We start from the raw sequence: 18,564 nt of genomic DNA, 5'->3' as shown, positions 1-18,564 counted from the left end.
TTCACACTGTTCCATGATAAAATTCCACAGATTTTTAAAACAATTATTTTACTTTTTGAGTTTGATACTTCAGCTATATTAATCCCATATATATGGGGCAATCATTATTTCGCTCTATAAAATGATTAAAAAGTAAATGATAATCAGTGCTTTTTACTTCCCAGTTTGCTGTCTGGGAGCTCTTTAATCTGATTGCTGCTCATCCTGCTGGATGCCAGAAGTCCCCTTTAGATGGCTCCAAAATGAAATCAATACCACAAAGCCAGCTAAATCTTTGCGGACAATTTTTTTCAAAGTCAGTGGTGAGCATGGTCCCTTTGCCACTGTCTGCTAAATCTGGACCTTTATCTTCATGGGTGCATAGGACTTAGGAGCAGAAGTAGGCCATTTGGCCTTTTGAGCCTCCTCTGCTGGTTGACAAGATCATAGCTGATCTGATTGTGGTCTCAACTCCGCTTTCCTGTTTGCCCTGTGACCCCACCACCCACCCACCCCTCGGCGTAACCCTTGACTCCCTTGTTGATCAAATACCTATCTAGTTCAACTTTGAATTTATTCAATGACCCTGCCTCCAATGCTTTCTAAGGAAGAGAATTCCACATACGAACGACCCTCAGAGAAAAACTATCTCCTCATCTCTGTCATAATAGGAAGACCTCTTATTCTTTAACTGAGTACCATAGTTCTAGTCTGCCTACATGAGGAAATATCCTCCTGTTATCCACCTTATCAATTTCCCTCAGGATCCTATGTTTCAGTAAGATCACCTCTCATTCTTGCAAACTCCATTGGATATAGGACCAATTTGTTCAAAGTTTCTTCATAAAGATGAGCCCATCTTCTCTGAACTGCTTCTAATGCAATTATATATTTTCATATTTTTTTTATTTTGAAATTATATATTTTCCTTTTCTGCATTAGATTAGAAGATAACTGCATGATACCTAATTACTGAAGTATTTTTGGTTCCTTACAATCTGCAGTATTGAAATTCAGCATGAGCGTTTACATTATGCAAGGTTTATATTTGCATGATACTTCAGTTGATATCAACAGTCCCTAAGCTAGTACTGAATAATAACACAGAGAAAAACTAAGAACATTTAGCATCAACTCACCCTGCAACTCAGTATCAAGAAATTTATTTTGTGTCATCAAGTAGATAATCGAACTTTAATTTTTTTTCCTCTCAATGACAACCACAAAGCCTCCCCAAATATTTTAAGTTAACTACAACCTATCCTCAAATTGTCTGGACCTAGTTTTGAGGAACATTAGACCTTTTTACAGACCCAGTGCTAGGTATGGTTGAGGAGGTGACAACTTGTGTGTACTGCAATAGATACCATTAACTTTCTGTGACAGTAAAAAGTTTCAGAAAAGTCACTATATTAAACAGTACAGTATGGGCCAATGTTACGATTCCCACAGAGAACAATAACTTAAGAAAGGAATCCCCACAATGCTAATGGAAAGAGAGCCTACGAACAAGATTTCACTTTTTAAAACTTTTACTGTAACAAACCAACTGAAATCAGCATACTTTAATCACTAATTAACTATTTGAAATAAAAAAGTAAATTTCACTTTTAATGGTCAATACATTAGATCCTCATGTAAAGTTGTGGTTGCATTTCTGAAAATCATGACTTTTAAGTGAAATGATTTTAAGTGAAACATTGGTTCCCATAGGAAATAATATTAAAACTGTAGTCAGGTTCCGTAGGACCTTATCAGAAAAAAATCATAGAAAACGTTATACCCTCTAAGTTGAAATATTTTATATTGCTAAATTCCTACATTGATGAAATAACTTTTGTATTTTTAAACTTATTTTATTTTAAAAGTAAGATGTAACTTTCTGCTTACCTCCTGCTTGCCCTGGATCCTGCTTCCTGAACCTTCCACTCCCTGATCATCTTAGCTACTGCAGATCCTCTTGTCCTCGCCACCCCCCCCGCCCCCCCCCCCCCCCCCCCCCCCTCCCCACACACACACACACACACACACACAAACAACCTTTGAGTTGTGGCCTCACTCCCCTACCCTCATTACCAACCTCTGAGTTGTGGCCTCTCCCTGACCTACCCTCTTGTGGGTCAGCGGGGGAAGCCACAACTCAGAGGTCAGGGAATGGGGGGGCGGTGGGAGGCTGCAACTCGGAGGTTAGTGGGGGGGGAGGTGGGGAGACTGCAACTCTTGAGTCAGGGGTGGGGAGGCTGATCCAAAACGCGCCAACCGAGTCTCATGGGAAACTATGTGAAAACAAATCGCGCAGCCACTTAACGAGATTACAGGCCCCATTAACTTAGCGATGTTAAAGCGAAACAATGTGAAACGACGATTTACTGTATAACAAAGATACGTCTTAGGTAGTTACAAGCGCACACCTCACTTCCTGCACAAATGTGACACTGTGCAATCTCTCAGTCTTTCCAATCCTGCTTCTAAGTAGGATCTCTCACTTTTCCTACTCACTGGGTGTGGCCCTTGAGTCACTTCCACTGGCAGGAATATTCTATCCGGAGTTCCCAGACACAGTTAATGCTGACCAGGCTCATGTCTATGAATCCCGTCTCACTGATCACAACAGTCCTGATGGTGCAGCTTTCTAGAGTTCCTTTTTACCTGATCAACAAACACACACACTTCACAGTCTGGTCATCTATACAAACACTTCGCTCTTTAGAGTGCCTGAGCTATTCACAAGGCTTTACGGAGTAGGCCCCGTTCAACTTGCTCGCACGTGGCTTTACCTAGAGCGTCTGGAGTTGTATTTTCTTCTTAACTGCCAAACAGAAAATGGATCTATTTATAGAGAGCTTTTGTTGATTTCCCCACCCATGATTTCTGCATTCTGAACTGTATCTGCTCAGATTAGATGCCACCACAATTAGCTTTCACCTCCACAGCATCTCAGCCAAATTTTAACTGCTCTGAAATGATGTCATACCCAAGAAGTTCAATTAATCCCCCTTTCCAGAATTATCTAAGTTTCACTTTCGATTTAAAGATACACCTCTCAAAAAGAAAATACAGGGTTTTTGCAAAAGCAGTGAGGCAAAAGAGCCCAGCAGCTACCAGAGTTTCTCTTTAATGGAAGGGTTGACAGAGAAAGTATAAAGGCAAGTAGAATGATTGGTTGTGCTTGAGATCTAAGAGCATCTATCCTTTTTAATGTCCCACCTGTACAATTTCCATTTTCTCCTATTGAATTTGTGCTCAAGTGAAATTGAATGTCATGTTTTTGTTGGGGGGCGGTGGGGGGGGGGTACTATAATTTTAATACAGTTTTAATATATTGAATGTCAAAATAATTGCCCTTATGCTAAAAGTTGAGTTCCACAAAGGACTTTTTCATTCCCTAGATCTTGAATACTGTCTAACAATCATTTCGAGCTGTAATTTTTACTGTTCAAGAAAAACTGCAATTCCACTATTTTAGTGCCCCTCGCTCCCCCAACAGCCTCTCTTCCCGCCATCTGGGGTCCAGTAAAATTTTGCACAAGTATTGCAGAATGCTACAAAAAAAGGTAAAAACATAGCAAAAACCACGTTTGAACTACTCTAGTGACCCAAAGTATTAATACAGTTTAAGGTATTTCCTGATTAACTTTGAACCATCAGAAAGAACTGAAATTAGATATCTAATCAGCTAATTTCCAACCTGTATTATGTCTTAATGCCTGGTTACATCCAACCGTAAATCCATACAATCATACCTTCATTCAATCCAAAGAAACATCCTCACGTTTAAGGTGTTGATGTATTTACCAGATATTTTGCATGCAGCCTGGCCTTCCTGTAAAAAAGAACTGGCAGACCTTGTATTGGGTCTGGTTGCCAATAGAAAAGAAAGTTTATTAGAGACTTTTTTGAGAGCTGTTTATTTTTCAAATGGTATAGTGGAAGGGAGAAACATAAGTGTTAGCTTGGGCACTTTGTGCTTAAATGTGTCTTTCGCTTGCAGAATTGGAGAAATGACCATAATGTTAGTGAAGTGTTGTACATTACATTGCTGCATAACTCATAGCATCCAAGCATGCAAAATAATTTAAATAACAATTTGATCTGAACACATACTGATTTAAGTTGGGGGGAAAAAAAGTAATTCAGAGCGGTGTTTTAAAACGTTAAGCATGCAGTGCAATGATTTTTTTTTGTTCTAAACTAAGGAGAACTTTTTTGTTTCAGGCACCAAGTCTTGGCTGTAAAGGAAGTTCCATTCATTCTGTTTCTTTATAACAGTCCTGAATTCAGAAGAGCACCATGTATTGTACTCAAACTACATTTCATTACTCTCACCATGCATCACTTAGTGATAGCGTAGCTTCCTGGAGTAGAACCACAGAAAAGCTACAGCACAGAAAGACGCTATTCAGCCCATTGTGTCTGCACCAGCCAGAAAAGAAAAAAAAAATAGCTGCCCATTTTAATCCCACCTTCCAGCACCTGATCCGTAGCCTTGCAGGTTACAGCACTTTGGATGCAGATCCAGGTGCCTTTTAAATGAGTTGAGGGTTTCTATCTCCACCACCAAACCAGGCAGCGAATTCCAAACACCCACCACCCTCTGGGCAAAGAAGTTTTTCCTCGCGTTCCCTCTAATCCTTCTACCGATCACCCTAAATCTGTGCCCCTTTGTAATTGACCTCTCTGCTAGGGGAAAATTCTGTTTTCTTTTGCCTACTCTTAATTGTTTTTCTCTCTCATATCTCTAAATTGCCTTGAGACATGTTTTCTGTTAAAAGGTGTTATATAAATGCAAGTTGTTTTTAAAAAAATCAAATATTGTGCCTGATACCAATCTGCTTATCAAGCTTGATTATCAGCTGAAGACCAACGTTTCCACAGGAGGGAGTCCTTGCATTAAATTTACAGTATTCTGTAGCAAAAACAATTGCTGGAAAAACTCAGGTCTGACAGCATTTGTGGAGAGAAAGACAGAGTTAACATATCGAGTCCAGATGACTCTTCAGAACTAAAGAGAAGTAGAAATGTGGTGAAATATATACTGTTTAAGGGGGGTGGGACAGATGAAGGTGGATAGAAGGCCAGTGATGGGTAGAGGCAAAGGAGAGTTTGCAAAAGATGTCATAAAACAAAAGGTCGAAGTTTATGATATCTTTTGCAATCTTTTGTCTTGGCTCCAGTTGCGAAGTAATTTCACCCTGTTTTTATAGTCTAGTCATTTACCAATAAATGAAATAAGACTAACTGGCCTATCCTGCGTTTTTGTTTTTGGAAAGGGGAGAGTCACATTTTTCAGCCTACACTCTGATATAATTTTCCTATCTACAGAATTTTGCAAAAATTTAGCCAGAGCCGCCGCCTCTTCTCCCAGGATCACTGGATGCAAACCATCAGGCTGCAGTGATTTGTCTACTGTTAAGTGTGTGGAAATTCTTGAAATAATATGTCTTTGGACTATAATCTTAGCTAGCTGTTCTTATACCCACTTTTAATGGTTTTACTAGCAACATCTGCCTCTCTGAAGATTGAGGCAAAGCACTTAGATCTGTTTCCACCTCATTTTTCCGCTGTATGCTTGTCATCTTAATCTCTTAGTAATGTTAAGAGTAGGGCTGCTATTGCAGCACTAAAATGCCTATAGATGGATTTTGCTTATTTTCTCTCATATTTGCTCTTAGCCTTTCTAACCTCCCTTTTTTGTAGTTTTTCTATATTTTTTATTGCCTTCATTATCTGCCCTGCAAGCACGTTCTCTATTTCAGATTTGATCTAATCCACCTACTGATCTATGGAATCCTGGCCTTCAATATATTTTGTTATTGGGACATTTGTGATTTGTACCCTTTCAATCTTCTGTTTAGATGCTTAATATTGCTTATCTACAGTTCTATTTCCCAGTTTTTCTTTCCACTTAATTGGGGCAATGCCTCTTTTTATCCCAAATCAAGCGCACTTTCCTTTTCGACTTGCATTATGTCGTGGTCACTGCTTCCTAGTGCTCCTTCGTATCTGCTGCCTCATTACCCAGAATTTGGTCAATCGATGCTTCCTTGTTGAAGTAACAAAATGTTAGCTAAGATAATTCTGAATACTCCAAAAAAAAAAATCCCCTTTCTCAACACATGTCTCTACCCTGATTTATTTTTGGATAATTAAAATCTCTTATTTTTCTAACTCAATTGAATCATGCCTCTCTAATTTGTCTATGAATGCCATCTTTGTATATACTATGTGAACACAACTATTTCATCATGTTCAGTGCATGTTGATGGTGAACCAGGCAGAAAAATGCCATTTTTACAAAGCTAATGGGTGGAGTGGCGCAACACGAGACTGAGATATTGACATTTGACTGTGTATCTGCCCCTTGTCTGAAGTTGTACCATTAATGACAAGCACCATTAGTTCAGTTATTTTGACAGCAAATTCTTTTTGAGCGAAGAAAGACAAGAAAAATATTTAATGTGTTCCTTTCTAGATTGCTAAGAAGAATTAACTACGATTAGGAATGAAATGGAATAGTTTAAATTGTTCCAAAAACAAAATACTACACATGTTGAAAATCTGAAATAAAAAAAGATAAGCTGGAAATACTCGGCAGGCTCGAGGCATCTGTGGAAAGAGAAACAGAATTAACAGAAACATATCTGTGCTACTCTAATCCAAGACTCTTGTGCATCCTGATTTTATTTGCTCTACCATTGATGGCTATGCCTTCAGTTGTCTAGGTCCTAAGATCTGGAATTCCCTCCCTACAGCTCTCTACCTTGCTTCCTCCCTTAAGTCACTCTTTAAACCTACATCTTTGACTAAGCTTTTCATCATCTGACCTAATATCTCCTTATGTGGCTCAGTGTAAAACTTTGTTTTATAATGCAAAACACCCCTTAGGATGGTTTATTGCATTAGAGGCGTTACATAAGACATATTAGAAGTAGCCTATTCGGCCCATCGAGTCTGCTCTGCCATTCAATTAGATCATGGCTGATCTGATAACCCTCAACTTCACTTTCCTGCCTTTTCCCCATAACCCTTGATTCCTTTACTGATTAAAAATCTGTCTATCTCAGCTTTGAATATACTTAACGACCCACCCTCAACAGCACTCTGCAGTAGAGAATTCCACAGATTCACTACCCTCTGACAGAAGAAATTCCTCCTCATCTCTGTTTTGAATGGGCAACTCTTTACTCCGATTATGCCCTCTGGTCCTAGACTCTCCCACAAGGGGAAACTACCACTCAGCATCTATCTTGTCAAGCTCCCTAAGAATCTTATATGTTTCAATAAGGTCTCCTCTCATTCTTCTGAACTCCAATGAGTACAAGCCCAACCTACTCAACCTCTCATAAGAAAACCCCTCCATACCCAGGATCAACCTAGTGAACCCTTCTCTGGACTGCATCTAATGCTAGTATATCTTACCTTAGAGATGGGGACCAAAACTGTTCACAGTATTCAAGGTGTGGTCTACCTAGTGCCTTGAATAGTTTTAGCCAGACTTTCCTATTTTCATACTCCATTCCCTTTGAAATAAAGGCCAGCATTTCACTTGCCTTCCCTATTACCTGCTGAACTTGTGATTCATGCTAGCTTTTAAATAATAATCAGCTCATCTATCCTTTCTGCCAAAGTGCATAACCTCATTTTTCCACATATTTCATCTGCCAAGTTTTTGCCCATTCACTTAACCTGTCTATATCCCTCTGAAACTATTTGTCATCCTCACCACTTGCCCTCCCACCATCCACAAACTTGGTGATAGTACATTCACTTCCCTCATTCAAGTCATTAATATATATTGTAAATAATTGTGGCCCCAGCACTGATCCCTGCGGCATTCCGCTAGGTACAGGTTGCCATACTGAAAATGCCCCCCTTATCCCAACTTTCTTCTATGAGTTAGCCAATCCTCTATCCATGCCAATAAACTACCTCTAACACATGGGCTCTTATCTTATTAAGTAGCCTTATGTGTGGTACCTAATTGACTGCCTTTTGGAAATCCAAATATATTACATCAACTGGTTCCCCTTTATCTATCTTGTTTATTACCACCTCAAAGAATTCAAATAAATTTGTCAGGCATAATTTCCCCTTCATGAAGCCATGCTGACTCTGCTTGATTATATTATGTATTTCTAAATGCTCTGCTATTGCACCCTTTATAATAGACTAACATTTTCTCAATAATGGAGTTAAGCTAACTGGCCTATAGTTGCATTTTTTGTCTCCCTCCCTTTTTAAGGGTGTTACATTGGCAGTTTGCCAATCATCTGGGACTTTTCCAGAATCTAAGCATTCTTGGAAGATTACTACCAGTGCATCCACTAACTCTGTAGCTACTCCCTTTAATATCCCAGGATGCAACCCATCAGGTCCAGGGGACTTATTGGCCTTTAGCCCCGTTAGTTTCCCTAGTACTTTTTCTAGTGATAGTTATTGTATTTATTTCCACGTGCCCCCCCACCCCCCCCCCCTGCCTTTTGCACCTTGATTATTTAGTATTTTGGAATGCTATTTGTCTTTTACCATGAATACATTGTTTCTCCCTCCACAGATGTGTGATCTGCTGAGTATTTCTGATGTTTTCTGGAGCAGAGAGATTTAATGGCATCACTGTCTCTCCTGCCAATGCAAGATGGCTGCCGATACCTGTCTATACATGTGCAGAAGCCAATTACACCATTTGCAAGAGACACTGTGCTGGCTGGTTCTTCAGACCTTGAAGCTGTTCACCTAGTTTCTGAGCCCCGCGGTGGGCAGGCAGTCAGGGCACGATCTCCCTGCTGTTTCCGAGGACCAGGATGGGAGGCTTCTGGCCCACCTGGCGATGGCTGCAATTCTGTTTGCAGCTCCATGGCTTGTTCCTGGTGACAGATCCAGATTAAGGGGAAGAGGCTCGAGTGGGAGACTAGAAACTGTGGACTGGCAAAACTGCAAACATTATAAAGGGACTGTTTTCCTTTAGTAAAAGGTGGTAAACTTGATGCTGCTGGCGCTGTAATATTTACAATTGCAGATTGTGATGACTGCGCATGTGTCCTGCTACACACTGCCCCCTAGAAAGATGGTGGCCATGCAGACAACTGCACATGCATGGTGTTGGCAACAAACACAGTTTATTAGCTTGGTATTAACAATTATCACATCATTGGAAGGATGCTTGTGCCAATAATTCAGCCCTAACTTTAATGGTCAATTTATGTGCAAATTCAACAAATTTGAAAAGTTACGGGGCGGCTAAGGTCAAGATGCCATTTGAGGCAAATGGCTGGACATTAGCAATTCACCCTGTAACTTTTCATCTCCTGAACATGCCAGTTGTTTTATATATTGAAACCATGTATGTTGTTAAAAGGTTAAAAACCTTTGTTTTTCCAGTAAGAATTGACCCTTTCCTGCAGTTTGAAATGTGCAGCCTTCTGATTTTTTAATTCATTCATGGGAATGAAAAATATACATAGAATATGGACGTTGCTGGCTAGGCAAGCATTTATTGCCCATTCCTAATTGCCCTTTGTTCAGAAGGCATTTGAGAGAGAACCACATTGCTGTGGCTCTGAAGTCACGTGTAGCCCAGACCAGGTAAGGATGGTGGATTTCCTTCCCTAAAGGACATTAGTGAACCAAATGGGTTTTTTTTAACAACAATTGACAATGGTTAAATGTTCATCTTCATCATTAGACTTTTAATTCCAGATTTTTATTGAATTCAAATTCCACATCTGCTGTGGCGAGATTCAAACCCAGGTCCCCAGGGCATTACCTTGGGTCCCTGGAATGGTCGTCCAGCGACAACACCACTACACTATCACCTCCTCATTTGAAGCCTGAGTTACCCTTCGAGCTCCAGTTAATGAATGTACCTTTTGAAAAAATTGCTGTTTTCACCTCCGAATGATTCAATTATATTTGAGTACACAAGATAACTCAGTTAGATGGGTGTTTTCTGACTTTTGATCACAATATTAAAGCTAAAGAGACTGCTCTATGTTAGCCAGCTATCTCAAGCTCCAATCTGATTATTCCTCAGCATGGAAATATACCAACTCATTACTAATTCAGCAAGTTCATGTGTCCACACCACAGAAACTCCGTGCTGATTTGTTATAAATTGCTCTCTGCGCTTGATTTCACTAATATCTCTCGTAAGCAAATCATATATTTGTGATGGTCAGTCTACCATTGTTACTCAATGTTTGGGTATACAGTAGTTTGACTGGGTTTTGGTATACGAACTGGATGCCCTAATCTTGTACATGCAGCCACTGATTAACACTTTAAACAGACTAGGCCAAAAGTAAGTCAACACAACGATCTTTGCAAATAGAGTAACCTTATAGTACACCTTAGCTCGCTTCACTTAATTTAGCAACCCTGCAAAAATTAACAATGGATGTCACACTGTCCCAGTAGCAGGACAAATTCGCTTTTCTGGTCAATAATTCTCTGGAACGGTTGACTCATCTTTTTTTGGCAAGGTTCACATACTTCCAGTCCTGTCACACTCTGCTGTCGCAGGTGTCTTGGTATTTTCTGAGGTCTTCTCTTTTCAAGAATTATGCAGTTCAGACTGGACCATGCACAGGATCGTGTCAATGAGAAAGGAGTTTGTACACCCACGGCGTTACTATGGCTGAGGTTTTGAGCCCTTGGGAGATGGGCCACTCTGAATAAGGGCACAGTCCTCTGGGTGCTGATCGTTTTTGTGGGAATCCTCCATCCTGGGAAGCCACAGGAAGAGGCCTGGCTAAGGAAACCAATGTCATAAAAGTTCAAGGAAGTTTTTTTTTTATCACGTTGGAAAAGTCATCGCAATCATGGATGCGGCTTACAGGTTTGAATCGAAGAGGCAGAATGATGAATTACAAGCAAAAAGGCGCTCACTGAAATCATGTGAAGTATCTGCCTGGGTTGCTGTGCCTGGGGCCGACTGTGCTTCCCACGGGCCACTGACTATGGTCCACCGGACGCCCAAATAGGTGAAACACTATAGCGTTTCTGATGCTAACAGATGGGTTTGACATTCTTTTATCCAATATCGTATTTTAACTGAATGGTGGCCCATTAAAATAACGCCTGATTATGGTGTACCAATGTTGCAAACTGTAATAGGTATTTTAGTATTTTCCTATCAATAAGGTCGGCACTTCTTTTTGAAATCCTATTTCCCACCACTCGCACTTTCCACTCTGATCAGCACCCACAAGATGTTTTGGTGCTTTATTTTGTCTAAAATAAATAAAATGGATCGCGACAAAGATGACATTTGCAATAAAGATATGTTAACGCTCTAAATTTAGAGGAGAGTAACTAAACAGGGGACAAGCAAGTTCTTCTTGCGTTACAATTAAATGAAGATTGTTTTCAGCACCTTCGGGACTTCCGCTCTTTCTCATACCCTCCCAAGAAACTGAACACAAAAGGCGTTCCCCTTCTACACACACGCACACAAACCCTGAAACTTCCGGAAACCAAACGAAAAGGCAGATCAGAAGCAGGAAGCGCAGGCAACTGGCGACGTTTTTCATATTTAAAAAAAAATATATTTTAAGATCTGAGGAACGAGAGAGAGTTTAATATATTCCCATCACCCTAAACCCCCCCCAAAAAAAACATGGTGAAAATCTCTCTCCCTGCAGCTCTGGGGCAGAAGCCGGAAAAAACAGAAAGCGAAGCGGATAAAACCGAGATCCTCATCCCCCAAGATGTAAGTCTGTTTCAGTTTTGATCAATTGCTTGCCAACAGCGTCACAGCTGTAAACATCGTTTCTTCCTTCGCTGTCTCCGATTGTGGCTCCAAATGGACTGACAGCTACAAGCTGTGTCTTTCATGTCCATTAAAACTGGAAAGGGAACAGTAAAGTACCATGGAGAAGGGAATGAATCGCCTTGGCAGTGCACCTCGCTGAGTTTTTTTTTTGATCAGCCCCTTCCCCCTGCGTATTGACAAAAGGATGAACTGGAGCAATTGAACGCTGTTTGGGTTATGCTTTCCGCGCACAAAAAAAACCCTACCGCCTTTGCTATCTTGTTTAACTGCTAACGTTTAACGCGCAATGTGGCGAATTTCGATTTCCAGAATGTCACAGTTAAAATGAGTCTGCGAATGGGGCTTTTAACCTGAGAAATTTCTACTGCATTTTTAATTTCCAGAATTACATTTCGTATTGAAAACAGGTTGGTTTTAGCGCAACAGGAATTATAAGTACTTTTTTTAAAAATACTAATTATTTACATTCCATCCACTCCTCCGCTCATGGAGTAGTTAATAGGGTTATTAATTCAGCTGCAATCCGTTTCTGGGTTACATTATATTGGAAAGCGGTGACAACAGTGTTTATAGCTGGAGCTGTTCAAGACTATATTCAAGTTATAGCCGGAAGGTTGAGGCGAAAACATGAATAGGAGGAAGGAATACAGCACAAAATCAAATGGAAATATAGCGAGAACGCCAACATACTTCACTTATCAGTACTTTTGCAATAATGTTCATTCCTCCGTTCATCATTGTTTCCTTTTTTTTAAAAAAAGTCACTTGTTAAGTTCATGGCTAATTACAAACTTAAATGCATTTCCTGATTATTCTAGTGAAGGAGAATAACCTGTCAAACTATTTACCTTTCATCCCATTATAGCAAATTCCACAGCAATGGATGACATTAAAATTCAAAACCTAACCAGAGCACAAACTAATGCTCCATCAGTTAATTTTTAAAAAACATTCAGTTGCTAATTTCAGTTTTAAATGATTGCACAATGGAAATGATTGATGTAAAAAAAAGTGTTGAATGATAGAATTGGTGATTGTTACTTATGACAGAGACTTACAATTTGACAATTTTTCTTCATTTTATTGAAATCCAAATATCATATCCTGCAAACTGATGCACTAAGGTTCAGGTATTTGCATTTAATCTATTCTTGCTGCACTGTTCAGATATTTTCTTGATTTCTGAAAGGGATTAATAAAACCCAAAGGGCAACCAGTTCCAGTACTTTGCACAAGTTATGATGAATCTTTATAAACCATTGGTTTGGCCTTGACTGGAGTATTGTGTCCAGTTTTGAGCACCAGGCTTTCGGAAGGGTGTGGAGAGTTTAGCGAGAGAGAGGAAAAGATTTATGAGAATGGTTTGAGAGACTTCAGTTACAGCAATTGGGTGAATTGGGGAAGCTGGGAGTGTTCTCCGTAGAGAAGAAAAGGTTTAGAGGAGATTTGATAGACGTGTTCAGAATCATAAAGGGTCTAGACAGAATATCCATAGAATAATTGTTCCTATTGCAAAGGATCGAGAATCAGAGAACACTGATTTAAGGTGACTTGCAAATGAATCAAAGGTGATATTCAGAAAAACCTTCTCACTCAGTGAGTGGCTAGAATTTGGAATTGGATGGCCTGAGAGTGTTGGAGACAGATTCAATCATGGCTTTCAAAAAGAAATTGGATAAGCACCTGAAGAGGAAAAGAAAATGCAGGGCACATGGAAAGGTCAGCGGCGGGGGCAGGGTGTGGGGGTAGGACTAAGCTCTTTCAGAGACCTGGCACAGGCTCAATGGGCTGAATAACCTCCTGTGTTGTGATGATTCTATGATTCAATTGTCTATACTGAGGTGACAGGCTTGAACACTGACTGTAGACTATATTGAAAATGTTTCTTTAATCTGCTCAGTTTTTGGGATAGTCTTTATTGTTTTACTGCATAAGGCAATATAGTGGAAAGTGACCAGAAGGAATGCATTTCTATAGAGGAAAATCCAACCTCCATTTAGCTATGATTCCAATACATGGGGTTTAGTCCTGTGGACAAATCCCCATGCTAAATGATTTCTATCACTTGACCTTTTCTGTGAAAGTGAGTTCTAAGTTGGAAGTTTTCCACTTACCCATTGACTATTTTGGAAAGATTGTCATATCATCATGATGAGATAGGGATTTACTGTATTAGTTGAATGCACATAATGAACTTAATTTTTTTATTCATTCATTGGATGTGGGCGACGCTGGCTAGGCCAGCATTTATTGCCCATCCCTAATTGCCCTTGAGAAGGTGGTGGTGTGCTGCCTTCTTGAACTGCTGTAATCCATGTGTTGTAGGAACATCCACAGTGCTGTTAGGAAGGGAGAATTTGCAATAGAGGAGTTGTTGGAAACATGATACCCAATTTAAACCTTCAAGGTCCTGCAAACAGCAATGGCCAGGTAATTTTAGTGAAATAAAAACAGAAACTGCTGGAAAATATTCAGAAAGTCAAGCAGCACCCATGGAGAGAAAATAGTGATAATATTCTAGGTTAATGACCTTTCATCAGAATCTGTTTGACTGGTATTCGTGAGGGATAAATATTGGTTGGGACATCCAAGAGAATTCCCCTGCTCTTCTTCGAATGGTGTCCTGGGATATTTTATGTTCACCTGAAAGATCAGGCAGATCTTAGTTTAGTGACTCATCTGAAAGACAGTACCTCTAACAGTGCAGCATTCCCTCAGTATTGCACTGAATTGTCTGGCTAGATTTTGTACTAATGTCTCAGGAGTGAGGCTTGAACCCACAGCCTTCTGACTTGGAGGTGAGTGCTACAACTGAGTCAGGTTCTTTCCCATCACAATGGCTGCAGAGCTCTACAAAGGGCAAAGAAAACAGAAATTAAAAAGGAAAAACTCATAGCCCCCGATTAAGCACTATTTTTCTTTAAGGCAATTATCTGCAGAGCATTGGATCTAAAGTCCTAGTCTCCTATTCATTATAAGCAGCTTTAGCAAATAGGCATTGTTCTTTTTTAAATTCTTGGGATATTGGCATCGCTAGTAAGGTCAGCATTTATTGCCTATTCCTAGTTGCCCTTGAGACTTGGTGAACCAGCTATAATGTATTTTTATTATCGAGTTTGAACCTTGTGCTGAAATAGTAGATTAGTATGCAGTATGCCTTGCTGTGACAGAGGAATTCCACTATTTCATTGAACATCTTGATAACTCAAAAACCCGAAATTTACAACTTCCTTTGAAACATTATTTAATGAGATTTTTTCCCCAAATTTGATTCTGACTTGTGATTATGTCCCCTTTAGTCAAAAGCCAGATGCCTAACATTTTTCAAAAAAAACTTCTTTTTCTGGAGTGGGAGATGATGTGAGTGAGAATGACATGGAGTAAGGGGAACTGGCTCAAAAACGTGGTCACAGAGTTAAGTTTTAAGGATGAAAGAGATAAGACAGATACAGAAAGGGAGAGGGTTTAGGGAGGGAATTTCCAGTGCTTAGGGCCTTGGCAGCAGAAGGCATGGAGGAAATTTCTGCTATTTCAGCACTGGATAACAGACAGTAGTGTGACAATTTAGAAACAGTGGAGGGTTCGCGAGAGAGCTGAAGAATTGGGGTTGGGTATCATCAGTGTACATATAGAAACTAACACTATGTTTTCGAATGATGTCAGTGAGGGGCAGTATGGTAGATTAGAAATATTCTGCTGATATACTGGTGCCTTTGTGTTTTATCAGTTGTGCCTGAATGTGGTACTTACTTGTCATCAACGAAAGGTTAGAATGTGCAGTTCATTTGCAAAGCAAAATTGACTTGAAATGCATGGTAAATTGTTGAATAACTTTTACAAAAAACAAAGCATTTGATGTACTGCTTCTGCTTTAGCTAATTTAAAAATAAAGGACCCCTGTCATTAGTTGCTTGCACTTAATTGGGTCCAGTTTGTCACCATTAGAAAAAATGGTAGTGGTCCCCCAAGCTTGTTGTACTTCCAAATAATTTATGATTTGTGAACCATTTCAGAACACACCCAAATGAGATAGTGCCCATAATGTCCACGCAATGTAAATGCAAGAAATATATAATCCCCTGATAATTCAGATTATCCAGTGTATACCTGAGCCATACAAAACAGTAAGGTCTCCATTTTGGTGCCACATGTTTGCTGAGATGGTTGATTACAGTAGTGGGCAGTAGTGGGGCTAAAATTGGAGATGGTGCCCTTGTGTTAGGGAAAATTGCCCAGGATGCTTGCTATTGATCATCAACCAATGGCCCCTATTGGAAGTACATACCTGTAAATGCCAAGTAAGAACCAGATCAGGCCCAGCTGTGATGTGTTCTGCAAGTGCTAGGATTCAGTCAAAAGATTTACGTTTGAATAATGGCCACATGGTCAAGGTACCAAGGTGTGACCACCACCCTTGGAAATGTACCTACTGAGTGAGGCAATAGCTTTGGGATGATAAAGGAGAAAGTGCTTCAGTATTCAAAGACCAAATTATGGCTGCTTTCAGAGCGTGTTTGTGATCACATGATGCTGGCTAATAGTAAGCATACATAATTATGTGGACAAACAGGAGTTAAAAGTCCATGTTGGTGTCAATGTCCTTTCCAAGCATGCTTTATGAATCTCCACCACAGGGGATAATCTGTAGTTTTTGCCAATTACATGGTAGGGTGAATTGAAACGTTCATCAAAGAACTCATGTTGAGGCTGACAAAGCTCAGTTTTGAATGGGTGACTAATTGTAAAGGAAAAGATCATACAGATTAAGAAAGTTTGATAATGTAGGTATAAGATGATTTGGAGAATCCTTTTGCTGTGCTAAATGGCCTTTCCTTGTTTCAAGCTCGTTTCCATTATTTTATTATAGCTTAAGCTAATGAGTGTGACGCCATGGTCAAATCTGACCTACTTTGTACTGTAAACTTTCATAATGGAAGATTCCAAATATATATATTTAAGTATGAAGGTAACAACCCTCAATTGAATGACCAGTCTCTGTTAGGAGCTATGATGTCAACTGGAGACCTGGGAGGCAGCTTTGTGGAAGAAGCAGGAGTTTTTTATCAGCAATACGATTAGCCTGAATAACTCGGTACCATTTATTCCCAGTTACTACAGCTGTGCTGCAGATTCATTGTCAGTTTGTAACACAAATAGTTTTTTAAATTTACCTGTTTGTAATTACTACTCTTGTTTATAAAGATGCCCACGTTATCAAGAAAATTAATTCTGTTTCACCTAAAGGTCAGACTGTACTATCGATAGCTGTCACCAAGGAGCAGCTGTATCCAATACACTGTTCCTGTGCAGCCACTACAGAACAGCTGTGTTCATCATCATGTCCCTGTACTGATCTGTAAAATAGATTCATTGTAACCTTTTTTCTTCATCCAGATATTGCCTTTACTTTCTTGTATTGTTTGGATGCTCATTTGTTAGGCATAGACTTTATCTACTTTCTATATCTTCTGAAGCTGAGGTGCAGTATGATTAAAAGTGTTGTATAACAAACCAATACCTAGAAGATCTGTCTTTGCAGTGCTGTATTAAAGGAATATACTTAAGCAATTTCCTCATGTACACACTGTTTAATGTGCATAAACCCACAATCTGTAGGATCAACAACAACTTGCATTTCTATAGCACCTTTAATACAGCACAATGTTAATGGGGGAAAGTAGCATTGTGGTAATATTACTGAACTACTGAGGCCTGGACTGATGCTCTGGAGACAATCCCACCCTGGAGGAATTTAAATTCAATTAATTAACCTGGACTAAAAAAATTGTTGCAAAAACCCATCTGATTCACTACTGTTCTTCAGCGGAGGAAATCTGGCATCCTTACCTAGTCTAGCCGACATGTGACTCACAAACCAAATCAGTGTGGTTGGTTCTTAACTGCCCTCTGAAATGGCCTAACAAACCACTCAGTCTTAAGCAGCTCACCAAAGCCTGCTCAAGGGCAATTAGGGATGGGCAAAAAATGCAGGCCTTGCAGCAATGCTCACATTCCAGGAACAATTTAAAAAAAGAAAAATTGCCAAAATACTTCAAAGGAATGTAACCAAACAAAATTTCACACACAACTACTTAAGGACAGATGAGCAGATGCTTTAAGAGGGGGTTTTACGGAGCATCGTAAAGGAGGAAAAAGATGTAGCAGAGGCAAGGAAAAAGACAAAGGATGAAACAGACCAGAGCTCATAAGAAATAAACAGGATAAAAATGTAGAATTATAGACAGAAAATGCGGCAAATATACATTAGGTCAGCCAGCATCTGGTTTGCAGTTCAGGTGAAGGGTACTGTTAAAGGGTTATGTTTTGATCTTGAATACCTTTGTTGTGCGGTCTTGTCGCCTATTTGTAATAGAGTTGCTCTGCAGACAACTTTCTAAGTGGGAACATTAGGTTTATTTATAATGCAGCAACTACATGTGTTCTTTCAGCTCCATCTCTATCTCTACACTCACTGAGAAGCTGGCTGGCGCTGCTAACACATTGATTTACACAGATCATGTGATCTTACATCACACGGCTATTCTTAAAGGTACATTTAACAAAAGCATAATTGCTACAAATACAGGGGCTCCTAATTACTCCTGAGTGATCGGAGCATCTTATGTTTAAGGGTGTGTCCATACTACCCAATGTCTAACTGTCAAACAGCTTAGGCCATAAGTATAACAACAGTTTCCATTGAGGATCTGAACTAGATATTTGTATATTTCACATATGCTCCCATGTGCATCTTTACAATCTTTTACAATCTTTTTGGAAAGCTTATGGAGTAAACACTTAGCAAGATGAGGCCG

At 39.7% G+C, this 18,564-nt stretch overlaps 1 protein-coding gene across 1 annotated transcript in view; it reads left to right on the top strand.

Annotated features, from left to right (window-relative positions):
- Positions 1-11,423: 11,423 nt before the first annotated feature.
- LOC144693713 (integral membrane protein 2C-like) overlaps positions 11,424-18,564 on the top strand; it is a 56,434-nt gene continuing 49,293 nt past the window's right edge. The window contains exon 1 of the mRNA XM_078563642.1: positions 11,424-11,686. Coding sequence (XP_078419768.1) covers positions 11,594-11,686 — 93 coding nt within the window. The 5' untranslated portion in view covers positions 11,424-11,593. The remainder of the gene's footprint in view (positions 11,687-18,564) is intronic.

The sequence above is a fragment of the Cetorhinus maximus genome, chromosome 19, assembly GCF_964194155.1.
Source record: "Cetorhinus maximus chromosome 19, sCetMax3.hap1.1, whole genome shotgun sequence".
Taxonomy (NCBI): Eukaryota; Metazoa; Chordata; class Chondrichthyes; order Lamniformes; family Cetorhinidae; genus Cetorhinus; species Cetorhinus maximus.
Note: the sequence above shows the minus strand (reverse complement) of the source record. Positions and strands in the feature narration are given on the sequence as shown.